Source organism: Paramisgurnus dabryanus, chromosome 13, assembly GCF_030506205.2.
Source record: "Paramisgurnus dabryanus chromosome 13, PD_genome_1.1, whole genome shotgun sequence".
NCBI classification, from domain to species: domain Eukaryota; kingdom Metazoa; phylum Chordata; class Actinopteri; order Cypriniformes; family Cobitidae; genus Paramisgurnus; species Paramisgurnus dabryanus.
Window position 1 is genome coordinate 6,320,033 of NC_133349.1, and position 26,351 is coordinate 6,346,383.

General features: G+C 38.0%; 2 protein-coding genes across 11 annotated transcripts in view; both read left to right on the top strand.

Moving 5' to 3' along the window:
- Positions 1-489: 489 nt before the first annotated feature.
- rbm42 (RNA binding motif protein 42) lies at positions 490-8,115 on the top strand. The gene is made up of 11 exons (XM_065298768.1): positions 490-611; positions 902-969; positions 1,088-1,226; positions 1,319-1,385; positions 1,472-1,540; positions 2,934-3,100; positions 3,543-3,704; positions 4,137-4,274; positions 6,686-6,803; positions 7,209-7,403; positions 7,561-8,115. Exons 2-11 carry the CDS (start codon positions 914-916, stop codon positions 7,671-7,673), a joined length of 1,224 nt encoding a protein of 407 aa, XP_065154840.1. The 5' UTR covers positions 490-611; positions 902-913; the 3' UTR covers positions 7,674-8,115.
- A 177-nt stretch (positions 8,116-8,292) lies between these two features.
- The window catches only part of arhgap33 (Rho GTPase activating protein 33), a 57,889-nt gene continuing 39,830 nt past the window's right edge, over positions 8,293-26,351 (top strand). For 2 of the 10 annotated variants that reach the window (XM_065298757.2, XM_073811533.1), the window contains exons 1-2: positions 8,293-8,474; positions 25,531-25,599. In XM_065298757.2, the coding sequence (XP_065154829.1) occupies positions 8,456-8,474; positions 25,531-25,599 (88 nt within the window). In that variant the 5' untranslated portion in view covers positions 8,293-8,455. Of the gene's footprint in view, positions 8,541-8,988; positions 9,620-11,426; positions 11,637-25,530; positions 25,600-26,351 lie in introns of those variants that run through there. The other 8 variants (XM_073811535.1, XM_073811538.1, XM_073811537.1 and 5 more) reach the window with 7 other exon arrangements.

Here is a 26,351-nt window from a genome sequence, read left to right on the forward strand (position 1 = left end):
CTCCTCCATCCTTTCCTCACTTCATCAGAGAACTCGAAATGCTTGCAAACTCTCTTCATACGCTTTCAAATGAAAAATCTAATGTTATTGCCAATTTTTTCAAAGATCTTTGTACCCAATAATTATTTGTAACCCCTTGCATTGTCAACATTGTTAAAAAGTATTATTTATTTATTTTTACCATTATTTATTTTCCCTTTTTAATTCCGTTCCTTTTTTTTCATTATTTATATTATTTAATTGATTTTCATATTTGAACTGTAACTGGTTATGGTGCAATGTGTCTGCCTTTGAGAATTGTAGTTTGTTTTTTTCTTATTGCAGGCCTGTTTTTGTATGTACATCTGACATTCCAATAAAAAAAAAAAAAAAAAAAGAAGGTCGCAGCCATACGCAGCCTTCGAATTGGGACACAGCCAAAAAAAAAAAAAAAAAAAAAAAAAAAAAAAAGTTTATAGTGACCTCATTTTCCTGCGCACCGAGGATCGTCTGACGTCATGTTTCTGCGCCCGCACAAGCCGTGTCGCTGAAGAAAACAAATGTTCAAGATCCATTCTTTAATTGTATTGTTTTGTTAGTTTGACTGAACTTGTTTATAAAGACATCTCACGGTATGTGTTAGTTAACAATAACAAGCTTCAATGTGGCGGTTCTAAATGTAGTTTAATTCCGTCTGGAGCTTTAAAACAATGCCTGTCTATCGTTCATATCATGAGTGTGTAGCATTATAAGTTTGGTTATCGTAATGTGCATGTTTGGTTATCTTAACTGACACTATTTTGGGGCATGTTCGGTGCATCTTGATACCCAGAAATGCGGTTTAAGCAGAGCTATCAACTAAGCTTATTAAACTGAACCACTGATGGTGTATTAAGCTATCGCTGTGGTGGTTGTTTTGCAGGAGACGCTCAGGATGGCGTTAAAATCTGGAGAAGAGCGCCTGAAGGAGATGGAGGCAGAGATGGCACTGTGAGTTTTTCACATTTTAGTAATGCACATCAGTTGTATATTTGTATGTAATGTCCTCAGAATGTTATTGTTGTGAAATGGCTCCGGCTGTGTTCTCATGCTGGTGGTTTTCTTGTAGGTTTGAGCAGGAGGTGCTGGGAGGACCTGTGGCCGTCTCTGCAGGTGGCCCTGCTGTGGTTGAAGGTCTGCCTGTCGCTCTGGCAGTTTCAGCTGTACCCATGATCAGGCCCATTATTGGTACAAACACTTACAGAGAGGTAATAACTACACAGACACTTGGAGATTGTTACATGTGGTTTTTGCTGACATTTATGTATCAGTTACAAACTTATCTGTATTTTATCCTTAGGTCCAGCAGAGTTTGGAAGCAAGAGCTGCTACTTTTGTTGGTCCTCCACCTACATTCGTTGGCCCTGGTACAGCTTCTTAAATTTACTTCAATTTTACTTTTAATTAAGCATAATTCAATTTTGTGTTCAATGATTTTTGCCATTTTTTCTAGCCATGCCACCAGTGCCTGCGCCTCCAATGATGCGTCCTGCTTTCGTCCCACATGTCCTACAGAGACCAGGTAATAAGGAAATCATGGGTTTGGGTAATTAGTGCATTTATTTTTAGGATGTACTTTAATTGGAGGGTTTTGTCTGGGATGTGAATAGTTTTTCAAAAGAGGTAGAGCATATTTTGATTTTACATTTTAAAAGCAACAAGATATGTATTAACGCAACCTTCAAATAGTAAAATCAGTAAAAGTCTTCCTTCTGATGGAAAAAGTAGTCCCTGACCGACTGAACAGCAACAGAATCGCTGCTTTATTATCGTAAATCTCAGATTTATCTAGCGTAAATAAAACACCGCTTTTGACCGGAATCAAGGACTGGAACAAAACATTTTATAAAACACAATATAGTCTTAGCTGAAAATTAAAAAAATAAAAAAGTTAAGTATTAACTAAAAATTAAACTTACATTGAGCAGATAGTTCTGACTTAACATTTAAAGTTGTGGTAAAATAAATAGCCAGTGTACCGCCGGGCTGTATAAACTAATCGTTTGCAGAATAAAAGTATTTGTTTACATCATATATGTGTATTCACTGTGTATAATAAATATGTTTTCCTTAATTTTAAGGAAAAAATGTGTATATATTAAGAATTCATATTTATATATAATATAAATTATATATATAAATATAAAAATGTATATACACATGTAAATATTTCTTAAATTTATACATGCATGTGTGTGTATTTATATATGCATGATTATTGTACACAGTAGGGCTGCTGGATTATGGGCAAAATCATAATATCGATTATTTTTTTGTGAAAATCATAATTGCGATTACTCTGTGACTTTAAAAACATGCATTTATTTAACAATTTTAAAGTAAGTAAGTAAGTGTTGCATTAGGCTACACGTGTCAAAGCAGTGGTGCCTTCGAAGTGCCTTACAAACACATCTTTCCAGCAGCACACAATTTATATTTTAATCGCACAATAATTGTTTTACCTCAAATATCTTGTTTTTGTAATTGTTTGAATCAAAAATTGAAATTGAATATCAAAAACTATTAATTGCACAGCCCTTATACACAGTACACACAAATATATGATGTAAACAAAAACTTGCAAAAACAAACAATTAGTTGTTATGCACCCCTTCCTACCTTTGTGAATAACAATAAACATTGCTAGCGATTTTCTGTTTTTGCCTTCCTGACTGTTATTGTTTTTCTTTGCATTTGCATGAAAAATAACATTAGGTGGTCTTTCCTGGTGATAATCATGCAAGTTTACTGTATTTGTTAATTTGATATAAACCACTTTGTAAACCACTGCATATACTGTATTTGTATAATCTCTATCATATGACACTTGCTCTGTATGTATTATCATACCACCTAGTACTGTACTGTTTGATCATTGATTGTCTAAATTTCAAATTTCACACTCTTTTTTTTAGTTGGTCAGAGAATGCCACTAATGCGTGGGCCACCTCCTCAGGGCATGATTGCACCTCCTCTTCCTAGACCTCCACCTCCTCCACCTATGATGATGGCTCCACCCATGCCAGGACCTCCTCAGCCCCCCATGGCTCCAATTGGGCCACCCATGGGACCCATGCCACCGGTGGGTATTATGAATCGTAATCGGCAGTCTGAAAATTTTTCTTAATTAAAAGATGCCTTGTGCTGTAAAAACTACCATTTCAGTAGGTGTGTCTCAAACAGCTCCAAGGGTCAGAACTTTGAAAAACACAATTTAGTTAACATTTACATTGGACATTCGGCTAAATTTGTTGCACGGACATCAAGCAGTGTTTTTCAGAACATACTTTAACCAGTATTTAAAAAAATTAAGTCTGAGAGATGCTATTTTTGCTTGTTGTTGTTGTTAAATATTAGTGCTGACATTCAACTACAAACTAAAGTAGTCATGTCACCAAAAAATAAGTCATCAGTCTTACTAGTGCCCAAACCAGTGCACAATATACTGATTCACAATTTAGGGAGCTGATTGAGACACTTAAGTATAACAAACCTCTCATTTTCAAGTTTGTGGTTTTTGGCAGCTTGGAAACATGAACCCTATGACACCACCTGGACCACCACGGCCCGTAGCTCATGCACCTCCAAAAATGACTCCTAGTATTATACAGGCGGCTCCCACTGTTTACACAGCACCTCCGGCCCCAAAGAGAATGGATATGAAGAGCCAAAAACAAGCTCGCATGGTAAAGTATAAACACATGCACACATTACCGGTCCAAAGTTTAGGGACTCATCAAAACTATGAAAACTTTGTAACAAAAAATCCAAAATAAATAAAAACTGTTATATTTCAGCAACTTTAGTGTAGTTATAATTTGCCTAAAATTATAACCTAAAATCTGAAAAATTATTTGGTCCAAGAAATGTATTTTAAAGTTTTAAGTAACTACAGAAATACAAATGTTATATCAATTATATCTTTGTCTTGAAACTAATATCAAATGTTTGAGCATTTGCCTTTAGATCAAAAGGTTAAGATTATGAGGTCTTCTCATAGATTCCACAATATTTTTTTGGCATTTCTGACCCTGGCTTCAGTAACATGAGTATACATTTATCAGTTCAGCTTCTGCATTGTAATGTTCTCCTGGTAAATCTTTTTTTCTGTCTGTCAGGAGGAGCTGTCGGCTCTGGTGGCAGAGCAGCAGGCTGTAGTGATGTCAGCTGGGCTGCTGGACACAAAGAAGGAGGCGATTTTAGATGACAGCAAGATTGGGCCGAGTATGCCAGAACCCGAGCCTGCACATGTAGAGGTACATATACTTATTAATAGTTGTCTGCATTATAAACTATTGTATCATCAAATCATTTTTTTTTTATGAACACTTGAAAATCACAAGAAATGACAAGAAAAGCAAACGTTTAAAGGAGCTGTATGTAAGTTTTTGACTGTACTTAATGAAGAAAAATATTATAAAACATTGTAAATATTTAGGAAACATGCTAAGTTCACATATAAGTTTCTCTGAAAAATAATTCGGTAGCCAGTTATTCTCTTTTTAAAATGGTACTTACTAGTGATGTTCATTTCAGTTAATTTTCCCGACCCAACAACCGCAGCTTGTTAATCGAACAATAAAGGAATACTTCACTTTCATAAAACAAATGATCCCAAACGAGGCATGAGGGTCTTATCTAGCAAAAATAAAAAATATGCACTTTTAATACATAACTTCTTGTCTTGCACTAGCCGTGTGACACGCTAGCGTGATGTTTGCGAAAGTATCATTCCATTGTTTACAAGTGTGGAGAAAGAGGACCGTTTAGACATTGTTGTATGTGAAATGATACTAATTAATGTCTTTAGCACTATTCGGACGGGATTAGTTTTCCAAACGACATTTGAGTTTAAACGTGTCCCCCACGATGTCTGTGGTTTTATGTACCGATTCGGACGGGATTAAAATGTTCAGTCTATTCCAGAGATGGGAGTGTCTGTTTCATGCATTTGGCCGTTGCAGAAGATCACGTGCTCTGGATACGCGTGTTTGTAATGTTTGATATTTTGCAAATGTAAAATTATTACAGAACATATAATTTATTAATTTAACTTTAACAAATCAAAATAACTTTTACAAATCCTACTAAAGTAGCCTACGTATTTTAAATAACTGTCTGCTTATAATAACCCCCCCCAAAAAATTAAGAAATAATGATTAATAACAATTTATTATCTTTATTAATTAACATTACCATTCCGGAGTTAAACAAAATAAGGTTGAGTTTACCTTATACTAATATTACAGTGGCCAGTCTTAGCAGTGTTTAATATTCAGCTCGTCTTGATTTAATTATTTTATTTCGCCGAATTGTAAAAAACATCCATATCTGAATGAATGGGACTCAGGAAGTACAATATAATCGCGTTAGTAAGACCATACGGCAGATCACGTTGGCCAAAACACGACAAGAACCGCGTTTTCAAAAGATTTTGCGTGCAAACACAGACATTTGCATCCAGACGGGATTAAATTTCTCAGAACTACCTCTGAGTTCGGCGAAAAACAGTAGGTAAATTTCTCTGGAATTCTTGCAGAGGTCGTCAGAGAAAAACACAGACATGGCCGATTCGGTCGGGATTAAAAACACAGAGGACCTCTGAGAAGCACGATTTTTTCAGAGGTCCCCCTGTAAAACTAATCCCGTCCGAATAGGGCTTAAGTGTCTTTTTTTTTTTTTTAAATGGTCTGCAAGGGTGCGTTTCACATATGTAACCCATGACCTTTCGACGTGAGGACTCAATACGTAAAGTTGCCCTAGCGCATCTCAGAAGAAGGTGTGAACTGTTGGGTCCAAAAAAAGTCTATTAAATTGAGAAAAATCCTGGAATGTTTTCCATAAAAAACTTACCTTCTTCTCGACTGAACAAAGAAAGACATCCACATTTTGGATGACATAGAGGTGAGTAAATCATAGGGATTTTTGTTTTTTGAAAGTGGAGTATTCCTTTAACCATTAATTGATAAGTTTTAATAATAAATTGTCATGGAGTAAAAATACAGTTGACGGTTGTCTGTGACCTGGTAAAACGATACAAACATTTTATTTAAATTGAACGATCAAACAGCAGCAACAGGTCACCAACAGAACCAGGATCAAAGAGCAAGAGATCAGTCCAGAGGATTAATTTCCAAAGAGGGCAGATTGTCTCTTTTTCATCTACCACAGTGGCCATTTCTGAAGCAGGACACATTTCAAAAAGTTTTGCTTTTGCATCTTCTTTCTCTGTTTGTGTAAATAGAAAGATGTTTATACACGCGTGTCTCCGTGCAGCTTCCCAACCATACTCAAGCACGGACACACATGAAATACATGATTTCTCATACTTAAATTATGATTTTACCAGACCGTCAAGGTAGCAATAATACCCTTCAGGTATAAATATCCATACGAGCAGGTTTGTAATTTGCAATCAACAATTTAGCAAATAAATGTATGCTTTCCATCATCAGTTGCGGTCCAGCATGTGTCCGGTAACCCGAGAGGGGGGAGAATAGTAGCCAAAATATTTGGAATTTAGATTGCGATACCAAGTTCAGCCTCTAGAGGTCAATTTTACATAAAACTCATTTAAACATTAACTAGTGTTTATTGATAATGGGTCTAAAACAACAATATATTGTTATATCTTCATATTCTAATGCTACTTCATTCATGCTTGTAGCCTCCTGATACCAGCACAGAAGATAAGAAGAGAACGAAACAAGAAAAAGTAAAGAAATGCATCCGGGTTGCGGCAGGCGTCACATGGGAAGACACCAGCCTGTTAGAGTGGGAAACGGGTATGTGGTCAAGGCTTTTCAATTTTATGCTGCCACGGATCCCCAAATATGATTGTGATTCCTGCCCTATAATACATTTTCAATTTATATATATTTTATGTTTAAAAAATTTAATTGGCTACACTGCTAAGCTGACAGCTTTACAAGAAATACTGCCTTAAAAAAACCATTGAGTAGTAAGATTAAAGTGACTGTGATAAGGAAAACACACTAGAAATTTACCAAGTAAATATACAGTAAACAAGTTTTATTAAATAAAAAAAAAATTGTCGAATTTTTTTCTCAGTTTGAAATTCCCCTTTTTACACAGTTTAGTCTCTTCAGGATTCAAAAAAAGTAAAATGAAGAAGTGAAATTAAAACAACGACTGTCTTTTTTTGTCTGATCTCTATCTTGTCGTGCCAGATGATTTCCGGATATTTTGTGGAGATCTAGGAAATGAAGTAAACGATGACATCTTGGCAAGAGCATTTAGTCGCTATCCGTCCTTCCTGAAGGCGAAGGTGATTCGAGATAAACGCACAGGGAAGACGAAGGGTTACGGCTTCGTGAGTTTTAAAGATCCCAATGATTACGTGCGTGCCATGAGAGAGATGAACGGTGAGCTGGAGGAGAAAAACACAGATAATCACAGAAAATCACATTCTTTTCTATTCCAATATAATAAACAATGTTCATGTTTATCTAATTGTGCTGTAGAAATAGTATGTTGCTATGTTTTTGTTTTCTTTACACATTTTCTTGTTTTTGTCTGTAGGGAAATATGTGGGCAGCAGACCCATCAAACTGAGAAAGAGCTCATGGAAGGATCGTAATATGGAAGTTGTGCGTAAAAAACAAAAGGAGAAAAAGAAGTTGGGACTGAGATAATCCATCCGCAACAAAACTGTAGACTTTGTGTGTGTGTGTGTGTGTGTGTCAGCGCAACCGACCTAGAAGAAATATAAGAGAGTAGGAGTGAGTCACAGTCCTGCATGGTGGCATTGCTGCAAATAAACAGCATCAGTTTTCCATACGACCTGAAATAGACATTTATTTCAAAGTTGATTATTATTCACTGAACTCTTCCTCTATACGGTGCATATTTTTTCTCTTCTCCAAAAAAAGATTTTCAGATGTATAACTGGTTTGTATGTTGAAAATGTTGGTTTTGTATTCTTCCTCTTTTTTTTAATCTCTTTTCAGCAAGCAGCACACATTAAAGTTTAGGAAGACCATTATATTTGTTATCAATTACGGTTTAATTTTGTGAAACAGGAGTGAAAATGCAAATCTTTTCAATAAACGGACTAGTTGTTTAGTTGAAAGCTAACTGGTTTTGGCTGTCTGTTTAATTTACGTGGACGTCTCCATTGATAGTCCTGAAATCAAGCACTAGGGGGCGTCCCAGATTATTAAATCTTGGCTTGTATAATAAATTTGATTGAAACACTCTTACCTTACATAAAATAATTAAAAGGCCATTTAAGATTTTAAAATCCAATGTTGTCAGACGTACAAAGCAAATGAGGTTTCATAATCTCACACACTCGATTGCATGACCTTCTAAAAGCCTCATTTCCTAAAGCTGGGGTGAAAAGCAGAAATGTCTCGTGCATTGCACTATCTAACCAACAACTGAGACTATACACGCATCACAACAGCAGGATAAAATGCAAAGAAGGGCGACATGTGAGTTGAAGTAGTTGTTTTAACTTTTTAATCAATTTTAGGAAAACTTACTGACTTCTCATGAAGGTGAGCTCAAGTATTTCTAATGCATATTTGTACTGTATCTCTCCTCATGTCTACAACTTTTTGTTTGTTCAGTAATGGTGAAATGTTGTCATATTGACATATTATATTTGCACATTAATTCATGTTAGGTTTGTATAAAATTACAATTGAAAAGCTTTCATCTTGCTTTCAACCATGGAAACGTTACCTAACTATCAAAAGTAAAACATATTTTTACTGTACGTAAAAAATGTTAAATAATATATATACACCCAATTCCACACTTAATTTCAATTTTATTGTTACTAAATCTCGTTAATATAAAGTTTATATACAGTCTTATTTCTTGCCTTCGTCATTAGCTAATTCTATTGGAGGATGATCGCGCGCCTCCGCCCAGTGATCAGCAGCGCGAGCGCCTTTTGTCCGAGCGGGCATCTCAGTGGAACACTCCATTTAGAAAAAAGGGGGAATTCCGGCCGACCAAACGTCCATGAAGTTTAATTTTACACAACTCTTGGTTAATCATTCAAATCCAGTTGAAGTATATAAATGTATTAGTTTAAAAAACATTTAAAATAATTCGACATATCTCGTAACAATCGTCTGTGTCAGCGGTTGGGTGAAGCGAGATCACACCCATTGGTCGGTTTGGAAGCGTCGAAGAGACCCCACAATTCTCTCAGCCGCACGCTGAGAGATGGACGGGAGAGCGTACGGTACGTGCACGCGCGGGCGACGCGGATGTTACGGGCAGTCTGAACGCTTACAAACGGCTTTATCGGAGTCTCCCGTCTGAGCGAAGTTGTTCATCGGATGTCCGTTTGTATCGAGTCGGAGTAGTTTGGGGAAGTGCTGGATCTATCTCCGTCTGTTCCTCCGCCTCCCATTTGTGCTTTTTGGAGATCTCTCGTCTAACGGCTTCCCGGTTTTTGGAGTCTGTGGTACTTTTGCGCGATCCGGATCGCCAACGCATCATTACGCATAAAATAAGGATGTAAGGAAAAGAGTTGATGTGGGACGTAAGTTTGGAAACGCGAGCTGATCCATACACGGATCTCAGCAGGTCACTCCCGCCGAAGCTCGAGATAGGCATGGTGGTAAGTTAAGAGTTTAATTCAGAAATATAACAGTCTGTTTATATCGACGTATGAGTCGTTTTACACAACCGATCTTTCCGATTGCCTCCACTTTTCCTCCCACCCACATATTTATTTTTATTGATGCTGCTGTTGTTGCCTTAGTTACAGCATCACATCAGCATCACCAACATACGGAATATGACAAACTGCTATTGTCCCTTGTTTTGATTCTGCCCGGTGGGTTGAGTGTTTTTGAGGGGAGTTTGAGCCCCTCCCTGTCAACAGAGACCCTTCCCACAAACATCATAATTCCCATGGGAGTACAGCTCATTTATTAGGTGTGATTTAATTGTAATGTGCTCATCATCAATAACAATTTAGGTTGACTGGCATATTCATGATCTGTTGTTTTGGTTCCATTAAAGAGAACATCCCTCATCCTGATGTAACAAAGACAGCATCCCATGAAACTCCATGTACCCTTCTTTTAAGAACCCTTGACTTAAAGGTTCCTCTTTTGTGTCACTGCAAATGTAATTTTTTTTAAGTGTGTGTGCAGCTTGACTTTAGTCTAACTATTCGACTGATCTGATCACTGTTTGCACCACATGGTTGGTGTAAAAGCAGTGGATCTGCCGGTCTAGCTGGAGACAAACTAAATAACAAACATGATCAGTTTGCATAAGCTTGACATCTCGGGAAAACACAGGTTTGTGTTTGTGTTCAGTCAACATTGACTAAGGCTAGTTAGCAGTTTAATTATTGCTAACATGTAGCTACATTTCTTTTGAGGTCACCCCAGGAGTGAAATTGATGATTTTGATGTGATAAGGAGCTGTCACGCACACGTCCGTTTGTCTTGTTAAAGGAAGAGCTCACACAACAATGAAAATTCATAAATTTTAAAGATAATTTTTGGGATTATTTTGCACCATCACATCTAATGTTAGAACAGTGTATACGTACAATTTATGTGTATAGCAAACAATTAGCAAAGCCATTGTTGTTGAAAATGGGTAGTAATGCACTGCACCTGATCTCTGCCAGATTTTACGAGGCTGAAATGCACCATTGTGGTTTAGCAGTGGGCGATCAAGGTGTTTAATTATAACCACAGCGTCCTGGTCTGACAGTGACGGTGTGCAAAAACTTGGCAGTCTGTCCCTTGAAGCTCGTGTCTAGTAGTTTTACGATAGATATTTTGGAGTCATAAAGACGTTGGTACCCATTCTTTTGACAGCATTGATTTGATTTTCTTGACTGTGGCAGTGGAGTGCAGTTAAAATCAATAAAGCTTGACGCTAATAAGGTCTAAAGTTCCTTCTAGATGTTAAATGTCTAGGAAGAGCTTGGCGCAGCACAAATGTTCAGTTGGTTTATATATAAACAATACGTTTCGGTGAGTAAACAATTCATATTTTATTAATACATTTGTTCGATCAATACATCGCTTATGAATGTTAACACATTTAGATTAAAAATGGCGGCACGTTAACTCCGCATCGAGATGCAAGTCGATCATTGGTTCTTGCGAGTCTTGTTTCTTGCCTTCATATGCGTCATGACGAAACACGCAGTCCGAGACATGAGGTAATTTTTAATATGTGGTGAACTACTCCTTTAAGACCAGCCATGTGGTGTTTATCTAACTGACAGATGAATGTTTTGTCTTGGTCTTGTTTCGTTACTGTAAAGGAAGGACAAAATTAAAAAAGCATATCGATATGCAAATAAAACCCCTAACGTTGTGTCTAGTAAAGCATCACATGTTCATACCCCAAAAAACATCCTGCTTGCATCATAGAAAGCAGCATTACGCAACCTGCGCCTCCATCCTTCACTGCCACTTGGGTTTTTGCAATTACATGAAGAACTCCTGGATGTCTCAGAGAGAAAGAAAGAGAAAGGGTAGGGCTACATAATGCCTGCCAGTCTTCATTTACATCATTATCTCATCTGTTTCCTGTTTACCGCTCGAGTCGTGTGTCTCTCAGACACTTCCCCGACTGCTCTTTTCTCTTCAGATGATGAAAAGGTTGGACATCTGTCTTATACATTGTTTGGTGTTTGTCAGGCGTATCATATAAAGTGAAGGTTTTATGCGAAGGTTAATTCACTGATGCTTTACAGATTTGTAGTGGTGGGAGATGATGTACAGAGTGGTGAAGCTATTGCAATGGGGACGATGCTGCGTGGTTGGGAATCTTAAAGGGATAGTTCACCCTAAAATGAAAAAATTCATTTACTCATCATCTCATTTATACAAACCAGTACAGATGTTTCTATTGTGGAACACAAAGGATTTTAGGCAGAAAGTGTCTGCAGACAATGGACAGGGTGGGGCTGGGCGATAATGAGCAAAATTAATCAAAAATTCATATATCAGTAATTTTGTGATTAATGCCGATTTACAATTATATCTCTGTATTTTCTACAAAGTGGAATACATGTTTACATGCAATTCAAAGCCCCATTAGATGTTTCAAGCAGCCTATAAAATTTAAGGAGAGGGTTTTCCTACCTGTATAAAAATATACGTATGAACAACATCCAAGCTTGTTGCAAAGCTTATTGTATCTGACCCGAGTACATTAGACCATACCAATATTGACGATATTGTCTTATACTTTATCCCACTGGGAAAAATACTGATATATTACCAAAATGTTGTGCTTGACAGCCTTTGATGACTGTATGCCCTTGTGGTATGTAAAAGAGCAAAACTTTCTAAATAAAATGTTAATTTTTTGTTACATAGAAGAAAGATACTTTTTAGGGAATTTAGGGATTTTAAGAAAGATTGTTATAAGGTGCTGGAGAGCATCAATTATTGAGCAAAATGTGCCATCAGTTGTACATTTATGTTCATTCTGGGCTGTGGTTGTATGTTTTACATGTTTTTGGGATAAAACCCAAATAAAAGTTTAGATCCAAAGAAAATATTCAAGGAACCGAGTGAATTTAGCTTTGAAAGGGTGCTGTGATGATGTTTTGTTTCTGGTTCTCTGGGACTTTTTTTTGCAGATTAGCATCACATTTTCTGAAATGTATGAAAACCTTGTTATGCACATCATCTGCTTGCTTTACATGACCATACACTGTAAAAAAAAAATCAGTAGAAATTGCAGCTGGGTTGCCGGTAATTTACCGTAGATTTAAATTTATGTTTTTTACTGGCGACATTTTGTTCAAAGTTAAATCAACATTAAACATTTACAAGTCTTTGTCTTTACAGAGTAAAACTAAAAGAACAGGATCAAGCAAAACATTCTGGGAAACAAAATCTGAAGCAAAAACAGAAAAAGGTTGATGATGATTTCTGGTTTCCAGAATGCTTTGCATGAGGCTGATATTGTACAGTTTTATTCTGTAAAGATAAAGACTTGTTAATATTTAAAATTTATTTAACTTTGAACAAACTCTTGCCAGTAAATGAAATAAATTTAAATCTACGGTATATTACCGGCAACACAGCTGCAATAACATTGTAATTTCTACTGATTTTTTTTACAGTGTAGTTGTGTTTGGTTGTCAGTACGGTTTATGATGACGTCCAAAGAGCAGAATGGTAGAAAAGACCCATTCAATTAATTTAACCACTTAAATAACTTATTTAACACAATATTTACTCCAATTATTATTATCATAGATATGAGTGGTAAAGGTGTTTTTTCTACATATGTGATTATGTAGTAAATGTTCCAGCAGTGTTGCTCGTTTTTTGACCTATTCTTGAACAGCTGTGACAGTGACCTTGTTCCCAGGCTTACATACAAGCTGCGATGACACTGATACCTCTAGGGCAAATTACAGAAGAGTCAAAGTTTAGCCACTGGAATCACCATATCCTGCCAGCCTTTATTTTATCATAAGGGCAGTTTCCCAGACAGGGTTTAGATTAATCCAGGACTAGGCCTTTGTTATTGTAGGTCATTCAACATTCAAAATGGCAGTGGAAAAAGTAAGTGAACCCTTAGAATTAATAACTGGTTGGACCCCCCCTCCGGCAGCAATGACCTCAACCAGGCACTTCCTGTAGCTGTGAATCAGACCTGCACACTGTTGGGGAGGAATTTTAGCCCATTTGTCCTGGCAGAAATGCTTTAGCTCTGTCATATTCTTTGGACGTCTCTTGTGTATGGCCCTTTTCAAGTCAGCATCTCTATTGGGTTGAGGTCTGGGCTCTGACTTGGCCACTGTAAAAGGTGGATTTTGTTTTTCTGAAGCCATTCTGTTGTGCACTTGCTCCTGTGTTTTGCTCCTTCTTTGTCCTGTTGCATCACCACCTTTTGCACAGTTTCAGCTGGAGTACAGACATTCTCTCATTATCCTGAAAAATTGTCTGATATACTTGGAAATTCATCTTGCAAGCTGGCCAGGCCCTTATCTCTTTCACCGCCATTGACGAGATATCTCGTCAATTAAGAGAAAACGCTTCCCCGCCAATGACAAGATTTTCCGTCTTTTTTCGCAATACCGCTATTATCCACCTTCTGCAACTTTTTAAACCCGGAAGTATTGCCCTATGGCAAGCGGCTGCATGTCCGTGTCTGTTTTAAAGATCGCTCTGAATGGGATCTCTATGAAAAGTCTGTCACAAAAATTGAATTATTTTTTGCTTTTTGCTCAAAATGTGGTGTTTTTGCAGAAACCTACCCACATTCAAAAGCTGATTACAAAAGATGGCTGGCAACTTTTTTTTAAAACGCTGGCGGTGAAAGAGTTTTGCAGCACAGCAGGCCCAAATCATGATGTTTCTCATGATTATATGTTGTGCCCTTTTTTTCTACGTCAAATGTAGCGCTGTATTTTTCCCAAATAGTTAAATCGTAGTTTCATCAGTCCACAAAACATTCTGCCAATACCAATGTGGAGTGTCAATGTGCTCTTTTGCATACTTCAGGTGTGCAGCAATGTTCTTTTTAGTAAGGAGTGGCTTCCTTCGTGGTGTTCTACTGTGGATACCCTGCTTGTTCAGTGTTTTATGTATTGTAGACTCATGAATAAAGATGTTAGCAAGTTCCAATGATGCCTTCAAACTAGGGCTGGGCAAAAAAAATCGATTTTTCGATTAATCGTTTTTTAAAACGTGGTCGATTCAGAATCGATTCTCAAAGAGCTGAATTTTTTTCATATTTATTTCTGCAAACATTGAACGAAAGATTAACATTAATCGAATTACTAGTCTTCTCCACTAGATGTCACCCTCTTTTTTGCCTAGCGCATGTTACCAAGGAGCAAGAGGCAAGCCTGTCATTCATTCATTCAGTGCTTAAAATGGCGGTTTCAGGTGCTTCGTCGATTTTATTAATTACCCACTTGTAACCTGTTGTTGTTCACTGTTCTTTTTATTAATATAGTATTTGTATTAAATCTATATTCATTGAGTTGAATAGAGTATAAAAAACGGTCCGAGAACCAGGGGCCTCATTTATCAACAGTGCATAGAACATGTTCTATATTTGTACCTACGAATGAAATTTAGAATGTGCCTAAGTACAAAAAAATCGGGATTTATCAAACGTGCGCACGGGGTTTGTACGCACATCAGTAAGTAATCCTTGATGATAAATCCCACTTGTTCTTAAGCACCATGCTCGTGCACGTTCATGGTCATTTGCATTCCGAAACGCCTCCAATGAACCATATATGGTGACAACACCTCCCGTTATAAGTCACGTGGTTGTGCTTTTTCCCCTCATCGCAATAATGGCAAAGAGAACGAAAAAGAGGAACATTACAGACACAGAAATTGAGTTACTGTTGGATGAGGTTAATAACACATCTGTTTGGTTCACTTAGTACGGGAGGAATGACTAACAAAAGAAAACAAATCTGCATGAACATGTTACCAGTGAGTTTAATTCCGTTGGGTATTGGAACACTTCTAGAATTAAAAAAGTGGTTTGACATTAAATTATCAGCCAAAAAAAAAAAAACCGCGTCACAGCACACCGACGTGAAATCTGTAGGACAGACAATGACAGAACTTTCCTTGGACAGCCGCATAACCAGCATCAACGGCGCGATCTCTGAAAACGCGCTCCCGGCGGAATGGATGATTTGCTAAGTCTTCCAATAATGCAAGATAAGCCACTGTGTCAAGCATTTGACGGAGCTTTCTAATATAGGGTTAGACACTAATTTCATTAATTAACTTCAACACTGATTTGCAGTTACTTTATAAACAGTAATCATTTTTAACACATGGGGGTGGATAATAAATAGACAAAGTTTTCTTTTAACACTGGGGATGGACGGTCCTGTGTAGTATCGCTATTCTACCACTAGATGCTCTGCATACGCATACTCCGAGGTGTGCGTATATTTACACACATTTCTACGTATAAGTGCAATTTGATCAATTCCACACTTTTTGTAAAACTGTTCCTACGCACACTTCTGTTCCTACGCACGCTTGATAAATGAAGCCCCAGAATCGAAAATTGAATTGAGAATTGAAATCTAATCGATTTGGTAGCGTGTGAATCGAAATCGAATCGATCTGGAAAATCTGAATCGATACCGAGCCCTACTTCAAACCTTTAGTTGTCATTTGGAGTTGTTTCTTTACCTCATTGATGAGTCTTGGTGTAATTATGACTGGTCGCCCACTTCTGGGTAGAGTAGCATCAGTCCTAAAGCGTCTCCATTAGATCGTTTGCCTAACTGTAGACTGGTGGATTTCTAAAGTCTTTGAAATAACTTTGGCTGTTTCTCAATGTCAAGGAAGGATCCTTGGAAGCCAGAATTTCGAGGATGCTACGTCATCGACATCCGTCGAAGCCCTGTTCCAATGTCGAGGATCCTCGGAATTGCAACCAAGGACTGAGTCCTTTGTTCGAAAAAATATCCCATATACAAGAAAGGGTGCATATGTGTATCCTTCGCGCTCTTCGCACTCTTAAATCACCCACAATCCTATGTGTGCACTGCCAAAAGCACAGCTTTTTACTGATGTAATGACGCAATGACGTGCACTTGCTAGCTTGTTCAATTTACGTGTTCTCCGAATGCTACAAAGGAGCCTTGCCTAGCCTCTGAAGGAAGTGACTTGTAAGGACTAGTCCTGCCAAGGAAGTATCCTTGACATTGAGAAACGGCCACTGTAACCCTTTCCACCTTTATGTAAAGCAACAATTCTTGATTGTAGCTCCTCTTAAAGCTCTTTTTGGCGAGGCATGGTTCACATAACCATGTTCTTCTTGGCAGAGAAAACTCCAAAAGTGTGAAGGGTTTTTATCAGTCAAAGTAGCTGTAGTCCATACCTCCAAATGTATTATCTTAACGAGACCCCAGGTGTGCTAAAACTTGACTCTAATTAGCTTTTTTAAGGTCATTAAATCAAGGGTTCAAATACTTTTTCCACAAGCACACCCACTGGGTTATTATTCCATGTGGTTTTAGATGCAAAATGTCAACCAATTGAACATATGTGCTTGGCCATTTCGGTGCTCGAGTCGTGCCCCGGAGCATCCATGGGATCGGCGCTTATGTGCGTATTTATTGTAGCACTTCCATCTGTGAAACAACACTCCGTTCAAATGAGGAACCGTATTGGGGTTCTACTGTTTCCAGCCATGCTGAAAACTCGCTCTGATGGTGTACTGGTAGCGCAGATACTTTTTCGCAATCTTGAGTGACCAAGAAAGATTATCTTGCCTCATTGTTCCGCCCCCGAAGCCAGTGGGTCATCACTGATATTAGATGCCTCTTGCAAATAGCGCATTAACTCTGAGTCTGCTAGCTGTTGCGTTCACACAAACTTGAAGACATCTTGCTGGGTGAGATAGTAAATTATATTTTTCATAGTTTGTGATGTGCACACCACCGCAGGTTGCACGTCATCACCGCGATGGCGTCGGTGGTGCAGTGGTTATAACAACCATTACCGCCCTAAATATAACTGGATCAGCTATGAGGATGATGATGATGGTCTAAGAGAGTTTTGCATCTCTTAGACTTAGTGGACATTTAGCAAAACAGTCATGTTTTACAACATTTTATCATTTTCCAGGAAGTGTGAATATAGTAGTGTTAACTTTATTTTAGTCCTACATGCTGATTGGTCAAAAGTCATGCTTTATTTATGATATAACCTGTCTTCATTTACCAGCTACTATTTAAAAACACAGATAATATCTTATGTTGAACCGACATTCTGTTACTGTTGTTTACATGTTGGGGACTTTATCTTTAAATAAAAAAGATGCGGCTTTTGCTTCTTAGCTCTTCATTTGTTCACTTTGCACATTTGTGGTAATGTTCCATATATCAAAATGACATGCAAGACTGTGGCATTGTAAATATAGTCATGACTCATGAACAAAGTGTGTTTTTAGGCACAATACGTGACTATAGGACAGAGAGTTGGGTAGGACAACTACAAATCTAAAGTCGATGCAGTTCTTTTTGTGTATTCTATGTAAGCAAGTGTTCACTTTTTCTCATTCGTGTAAGCTTTCTTCTCTGTTGTGGTCTGTTCAGTGGGTTTATGCTGTGGTTAAGATGCTCAGAACTCAATAATGATTCATGTGCTTGAGGTCTGAGCATTTGACACAGAGGAAACGGTGAGCTTTTCTGGTCTTATCGCAGTTTCTCACAGTTTATGTTGTGTTTGTAAAAAAGGCATTCTTGAGTTTCAGTTCGAACCTCTTTTAGGTTGCCATGGCGATGCGTTTCCCATCACGTCATGTAGCAGCTCTTTTCTGCTCCGGTCTTCCATGTGGAGGAGATTCACATTCCTCTCTGCACTTCATTTGTCTCTGGTTTATTTTCAATGAATGAAGTGAAGCAATCGCAGGTCCTGTTAATGCAGTTGCTTTGAACCCGTGCCCACAACGTGAGCCTATGCCAAAACAAATGGCTTGTGCTAACCTCCCACCATCCGGTACATGTGTGTGTGCTAATAGAGTTGCTTATGTTGATTGAAGTTTATTGTACATTTTCTTGTTAAAAAAGGAGAACGAGAGCTTTGTGGAAGCTGACCGTTGTTGCTAAACTCATTTGGCATTGGCACAATTTCTCTTTTCATGGAAATAGTTGACCTACATATTTTTTCTTTTAATGATGTTGGAATCATGCAGTATCATGTTGTCGAACTCATTTGGCAGAAACTTTTTTTCTGTAAATCAGATCCAGATGTGACTTAAGTCATTGGCAGACTTTGTATGATGGAATTTAATGATCGAAGGCCACCAGGTACGAAACGTCACATATGAACAAGACGCAAAGTCTAAAGCCTGGAGTATAGTTCATTTTTTTTATACGTCATGCCGGCGTACACAGACTGTTGAACCCACAGACGTGCAAAGCCTAGTTTATTTGACTCATGTGTCCACAGACGTTTGACGCATGTGCATTGCGACAAAATGCAATACCTCTCGTGGGCGTGGCCTGGACGAAATTTGTATCACGCACACTAAGTGGACCCTCACGGATGTGTAAAAACTATAATGAAGGCTCGGACATTAGTTAGGGCTCTTCAAGCATTAATTGGAAACCTAAAAGGTTTACAGTATTTTGTAAAAATTGTAAAATTTACACTATCTTGTAAAGCATTGTAAAGTTGACACCATTTTCTAAAGCTTGTAAACATTGTAAAATATACAGTATTTTGTAAAGCATTGTAAAGTTGACACAATTTTCCTAATATACAAATGCTATACAAAATAAATAACTGAAAATAAAACTAAGTTTTGCTTAAGTTGAATCTGTTGACAATCTAGACTTAGTGCTGAGGTTTTCAGTAAACTCTAGACTAGTAGAATATGCACCAACACGCCTATGCAAACAGACAAACGCTTTGTGCAATTGCGGAGAACTATTTCTCCCTAACCTCTCTCCATCATTTCCTCATCAGTTTATCTTCTTTTCTTCCTTCGTCTCTCACGTGGCCCCAGCTGGGAGGCCGAGGGAGTGTTTAGTATGCCAGCAGCGGCCCTCGGCCTTCCTGCCTCTCCATAGAAAGCGGGACAGAACATTTGTCCAGCGTGAGGAGGGGGGACATCACCACAGCAAACTGTGGGAGCAGAGTCTCTAAGATCCGCTCCAGGAATGTCTGCGATTCATATGACCCAATCCCCAGTTGTCCCCTGACATCCCAGAAACATTCTGCCCCGTGCTAGCGTCCGGCAGAGTGTAGACTGAGGTTTCGGAGCAGTTGCTTCACTGGGTGAGCGTTCGGCATTTACTGCGGGGATGGACATGGATAGTGGTGGATGTATGAATGAGGTCTTTGGGAGCTGGGGGTTGGGTGGGATCTTCAGGAAGGAGTAGGGGTTCCAAGGCCCTTTAGAAGCTGTGGGTGAATAGGAAGGCCAAGTGTGCTTTGTTTTGGGTAAAGGTCGAAGGGCCGTGGGGGAGAGTGGAACAAAACAGAAATTTACAGGACCACATGAGGTGACGTGGGAGAGGAAACTTAATTACAGCCGCACACCGCAGGGCAAGATTGAGAAACAAGAAACTGTCTGTGTGAACTTCAGAGCCCTTCTGTGGCCCTCAACTGGTGGCCTACGCAGGTCTTTTCTGAGGGGCCATGAGTGAAACAGCGATACACACAAATAACTGTTGATATAACCTGAAAACGAAAAACAGTGGTAAACATAAGAACTTTATGAAAATGTAAAAAGGCAGCATTTATTTTTTCAAATTAACATATATTTTTTAAGTGCCGGGTAGGGTTGCCGCGGTGACGTTATTTTCCCACCCTTTAATCAGCGCATCACAAAGCCGGTGATACCGGTAACACCGGGTGGGAGGGGCTTATAAATGCGCATGCAGACGTGCACATTTTACTTTCACTTTTGAATTACGTTTAAATGAACTGTAAATGCAGTGCTTGCGTACGCTGCGTTAAATCGCGTATGAATTTGCATGCAATGCAAGTGCAACAGCTGGTAATTAAGTGCTTGAGTCAATGTGCGCAGGTAATTCTCAAAGAACCCGCCAGTCCCAAGCGCTTTACGTTGGAGATAACTCACATCATCGTCTACTTAGGGGTTTGTACCTTTTGCATATCGTTAACATGTACTAATACACACATACACACCAAAGGAAATGTAAAAACGTGAATCGGACAATAGGTGCTCCTTAAATGAACTCAAATCTCTACATATTTGGTTTAAATTAGGCCTGTACAAATCGGTTAAATAAAATAAATGTCAATGTATGGATGGTCGGATTTTATTTTGTATGGTTGCTGAGTATTTAACGATATAAATTTAACTGTGGCAGGCGTATCACCTGTTCTATAACGTCTTTGAGCACCGCTTTAGTCACAGAATTAAAAGCCAGATTTTTTTATTCATGTAATGAATAAGTAATGAAACTATGCCATTATTTGTTTAAAAAAACAATCCTGTTGGATTTCAAGTGGTCCATTTGTGTTGGAAACAAGCTACTTTCAGTATTCCCTTTTTTGTGTTTTCTTGGAAGTACCGTGAAGTTTTATGGGCTTCATGCATTAGTATGTATATGGTTGTGCCATGGTATTACCACAATATCACCACCCTACTGTAGTACCATCACAGTTAGGGCCTTCTCTGATCCACGACACCATCCACAAACTACCTTGTAATCCTTCCCCCTAAAGGTCTGCAGGTTTTTGTCCCAAGAGCTTGGGAAAAAGCTGCTTAGTCTTAGAGATTTAGAGGTGGGGTTTTGGGGAGGTGACACTGCGAGACGATTGACAATAGACTCTTCTGCTTGAGTGACCTAATGGTTTCTCTTCTATTATCTTATTTTGAGGTCAGACCAGAGACACCTGCTGTGAGCAACAGTGGAAAACAATAATCATAATTGCCAGTTCCAGTTGATGATTATCTTTGGGTCATGTTTCAATGTTATTACTGCTGTTACCACTGTCAGCATCTTCGAACCCGAGCTGTTTACCTGCAGTGTGGCATTAAATAGAGCATGCAGAGGAGATTTTATATTACTCACATATACGGCTGTACATATACATCAATGCATGTCTATGATCTGATGCATTAATTTTTTTCCTGAGCAAATTAATGCGTTTAAAAAAAAAGATAAATTAACAGTAATAATGTGTTCCGCATGCATTTATTAATATATTATATTATACAATATTAATATATTATATAGATGTATAACCGAATCATAACCAGAATCATATTTTACAATGCAATGCAGTGTTATCCGATCAAAAGCAGATATGTTTCACTTCCGTTTGTGAGGTCAGATTGTGCAGTAGCCTCGCGTGTACATTTGTGTGTAACCCCAGAGAGACCAAGAGAGAGTGTGACGAAAATTGTGTGCGTGTGTGTGACCTATTTTATTCAGCGCACCTACAGGCAGACTTCAGTGCTGGATGCTGTGTATTTGTAGGGTGGTCATTAATAACACAACCACACACAAACAGTGTGTGATGCTTACGCCAGCACAGCCCACTGCAGATCATTTAAATAAAATATTTCTCTCCACATCCTGGTTTCTTTATTTATCTGCCTGCCATGTGCTTTCATCCACACATTCACACCATCCACGCACATACACCTTTCACTTTTCTTCATGGTCAAAGCCAGTGCTGTTACTATAGAGATGCTGCCCACATGATGTTAAAGACTTTGACAGCAGGACTTCAGTAATAATCCTCTCTCTACTGCATATCAGCACAATTCAGCCTCGTTCAAACAAGCCTCTGACAACTATATTGCTATGGCATCCCACCCTATGCATGACAGTACAGTGATGGTATCAGATGGTTATGTAATGCATGGTATTTTAAGGTATTCCATGGATTTGAAGAATTATTATAGTACTGTATTTTTATATTTACATGACATTCTTGTATGTCACAGAATAGGGCTGCATGATAAATCGCATGTGATTGTCATTGCGCATCTCGTCAGTAAAGCATTTACTACACAAAGTCGTAGTTCACTTACAAGCTGACCATATTGCATACATTATTGCATACATTATTATGAATGCAAAATTTTCCCGTTTATAAGTGAACTATGACTTTGTGTAGTAAATGCCGCTTTATCTGAAAGCAGGTGATGGCGAGATGCACAATGACAATCACGTGCGATTTATCGTGCAGCCCTATTCTGTGACATACAAGACTGTAATGTAAATATAAAAATACAGTATTAGAATAATTATTCAAAACCATGGGATGCCTTAAAATACCATGCATTGTATAACCATCTGATACCATCACCGTATGGTCAGGCATAGGGTTGGCTGCCATAGCAGTGTTCAAATATAGTAAAGCTCTTCTTGCACACAATGCAAAATGAGGCAAAGCTCGCATTTATATCGGAGACACGTGCAATGCTGGAGCAATGTAGTTTGATGTGCCATTTACTTATAGTACAAACATCTTTGATCAGAAAGATGAGAAAGAGACACAAAGGTTAAGGTCTAATGTTTATAGAAAGTAAAGCGCGTCAAGACCTTAAAACAGACTGCATGGTCATTGGCTCATAGCACCTTTTATATTTATAATATCTATATCTAGAGATTCGTATCTCATATACAGGCATTTATCCTGCCTGTAGGTTTGTGCATATATTCATATCTGTTGATTTTACACATTACCTATTTTTAATGTACTTTATGCTTAAATACAAAATACAATGAATGCATATTTTCACTTCAATAGTCTATAAAATTAATAATTCAATTAAAAACAAGATTCTGTCTATCAAGACTTAATCTGTTGTTATCTTCGTAGCATTTTAACTTTAACACTAGCTTTAACTCTCCCTTATTTTAAAACTGTGGTGAGCATTAATTGTATGTTTGTTATATAGTTTTAATTTATATTTAAGTTTAAAACCCCCTGACAAATGTAAAGCGTTAATAGTTTATTGCATCATTTAGCAGTTTGTGTATTATGCAGGCCTACTTTACACAAGTACAAATGCTTTTAGTATTAGAGTATTTGATTGGTGTCTTGCCGTGTAATTTACACTGCGTTTTCAACGTTGCGATGAATGGCCATTGCAATGCAATAGGAAAATCTCTGCATTAAAGTGAACTTAAAAACCTTTGTCAGATAGTTAACCTTCTCTCCACAACTCTCACCCGGGCCAGAGATACACCCTACAAAAACTCAAGCCATTCCTACATCACACGTTGCTATGGTTACCGAATACTTCCCATACCAGAGGATTCCTGCCTGTAGATCTCATAGATTCTCTGTATGTTTGCTGTCTGGAGTGAGATTGACCTCGAAAAACAACAGCCCTTCGCATCATTTTTTCGCATCTTTGTCTAATAAATACTTACAATATTTTGTGCATTTTTATCTGTTTGTCCCATCTCAACGGACCAACAAACAAGCAAATGTCAGTGTGATTAAATCATCATGGTGTTGAAATTAAGTTTTAAATGTCAAATGATAAAGAAAGAAGTTGTTTAGTAGAGAACCTACAATAAAGAAAAGCTTTAAAAAACCTTAAAAGATACAATCCATAACTTTAGCCTCTCTATCACCATCTCGGTTTCAAACATGAAATGTCCCCGAAATCATTATTATAAACTTAACATTATTTATTGCTGTTCTTGTGTTGCCATAATTGCTTCTATTGTGTAACTCACTTTTAAGTCGTTTTGGACAAAAGCGTCTACTAAATGACAAAATGTAACATCGTGAATCGGGGTTACTGAATTTATGTACTTGCTCAATAATTGATTCATGCTCTTTTTTTCGCCAAAAACTTTACGGATTCAAAGTTTATTACAACTAACAAAGTTAGATGTAGTGGTGTGTGGTTTTGGCAACAACAAAAACAAAAAAAATATTTTGATGGCAAAAATATCTGTGCTTTTTGACAATAACAATAATGCTACGTTCAGACCAGCCGCGGTAGAGGCGTCAAGCGCTAGTGATTTCAATGTTAAGTCAATGTAAAGATGCATAAATCGTAGCACGGTAGACACGATTCCGGCTCATTCGCGCATCTAGTTTGCCCGAATGGCTCGAATTGAGCATTGCCGTGGGAAACGCACAAGTTGAAAATTTGCACTTTGGCGGAAAAAGCTGCCACGTTAACCAATCAGAAGCTTGCTCTAGCAGTGAATTTCCACGTGAATGTCCCGATAACTAGAATTTCACGCGTAAATGAAGCCAGCAAACTCAAAATGCTCAAGCGGCAAACTAGACACGCTAGACGTGAATTTGTTGCCTCGAACATGGCTGTGTGAACCCATGGTAACAGCTATTTAGCATTCTTCAAAAATGTGTTGAATGTTGTGGAAGTTTGTGTTAATATATGCGCTCATTACGATCCGTTTCAATACAAAATAGATTTTCTTTCCTCTTTTTGCCGATACATCAAACACTTCTTCTGTGGGATTACAATCCGATTTCGATTATTTACGTAGTTACGTCAAGGAATGAGGATGTGGAGAGTGTCAAAATAAAGGTACCTCAAATCGATTTTGCATCGATGCATCGTATTGTTAGAAATAAAATTTATGTATCGATCCATATTGATGATTTGTCACACCCCTACTCCATCTGCAACACAGACATGAAAAAGAGTGGGATCGGATAAAGTATTAAAATGAATAAGACAATGATTTTAACAAGTCGTACACATCGCAATCAAATTTGCTGCTACATCACACCCTGAATGCACACAGGAGCATTCTGCTTTTTAAAAAGCACGTGATATACTTGATAATATGATTTTGCACACCTTTAAAACAACAAATATTGCAAACAACATATCTGGCACACATCTAGTTACAACTTTCATCCCTACCTATGAGTCATGTGCATCCAAGCTCAATGTTTTCACACAACGTGTTGTATTTCTAGCTCAGTCATGCATCTCAATAATCCTCGTGTGTGTTTAGTATTCAGGCCACTTTAGCAGGACATTGTGCACTAGGTTGTAGCTCAACTTCACAGCTAACATTAAATGGGGTTTATTCTTTTCTGTGTCAAGTGTCGGGACCCAAGTGGGTTCGGAAATGTGCCATGTTTGTGAGAGCCATGAGCCTGTCAGACGTAACTGGTAAGTGACGATCTGCAGCCAAACTCGACTCACGCAGAGGATGGGATCAGTTCTGGAATCATTTTTACTATTATTATTATTATTATTATTAATATCAAATTCGGTTCTTGTAATACAGATGCATTTGCTTAAATTACAGAACTTGAACCCATCCATGCATGTAGCTCTGTCTGTGTGCATGCACTTGTGGTAATGTTTTGTGTTGTGTTTGTGTGTGCATGTGTCGTGATCATTGTGCGATCTTTGCCTTTCTTTTTTCTTCTTGATGTGTTTGTGGATACAAGTGAAGCCATGATTGTATCTTCATTTTACATTATCTTGTAAATAATCTTTGCATAGATTTTCTTGTTTGCATGGATTTACAATATAGGCTAGTCTTTAGATGTTAAATGGACAAACTGTTAGATGTTGTTTAGGATGAGTTCTGGTTTGAAAAGCACAAGCATTGAGTTTTAGATTGGATGTTATTTTGGTTGAGAAAGCATGAAGAAACAAGAACTTGGAGAGCAAATAGTTTTACGTCAAGTCAACATGAAATCGAAATTGACCCTGTTGAGGTTAACTGGGGTTAACACCTTACAGGGTTTTTTTTTTCACAATTTTCTTTGTTACGTTACATTGTGTATATATTTATTTTAGTGTGTGCACCCATAAAACCAGTAAACATGGACGTCCGTCCACTAGATGCCAAATCTTTAACAAGATGTCCACAAACAAGAAGACGGAACAGCTGAAGAGTCCACTTTCTCTCT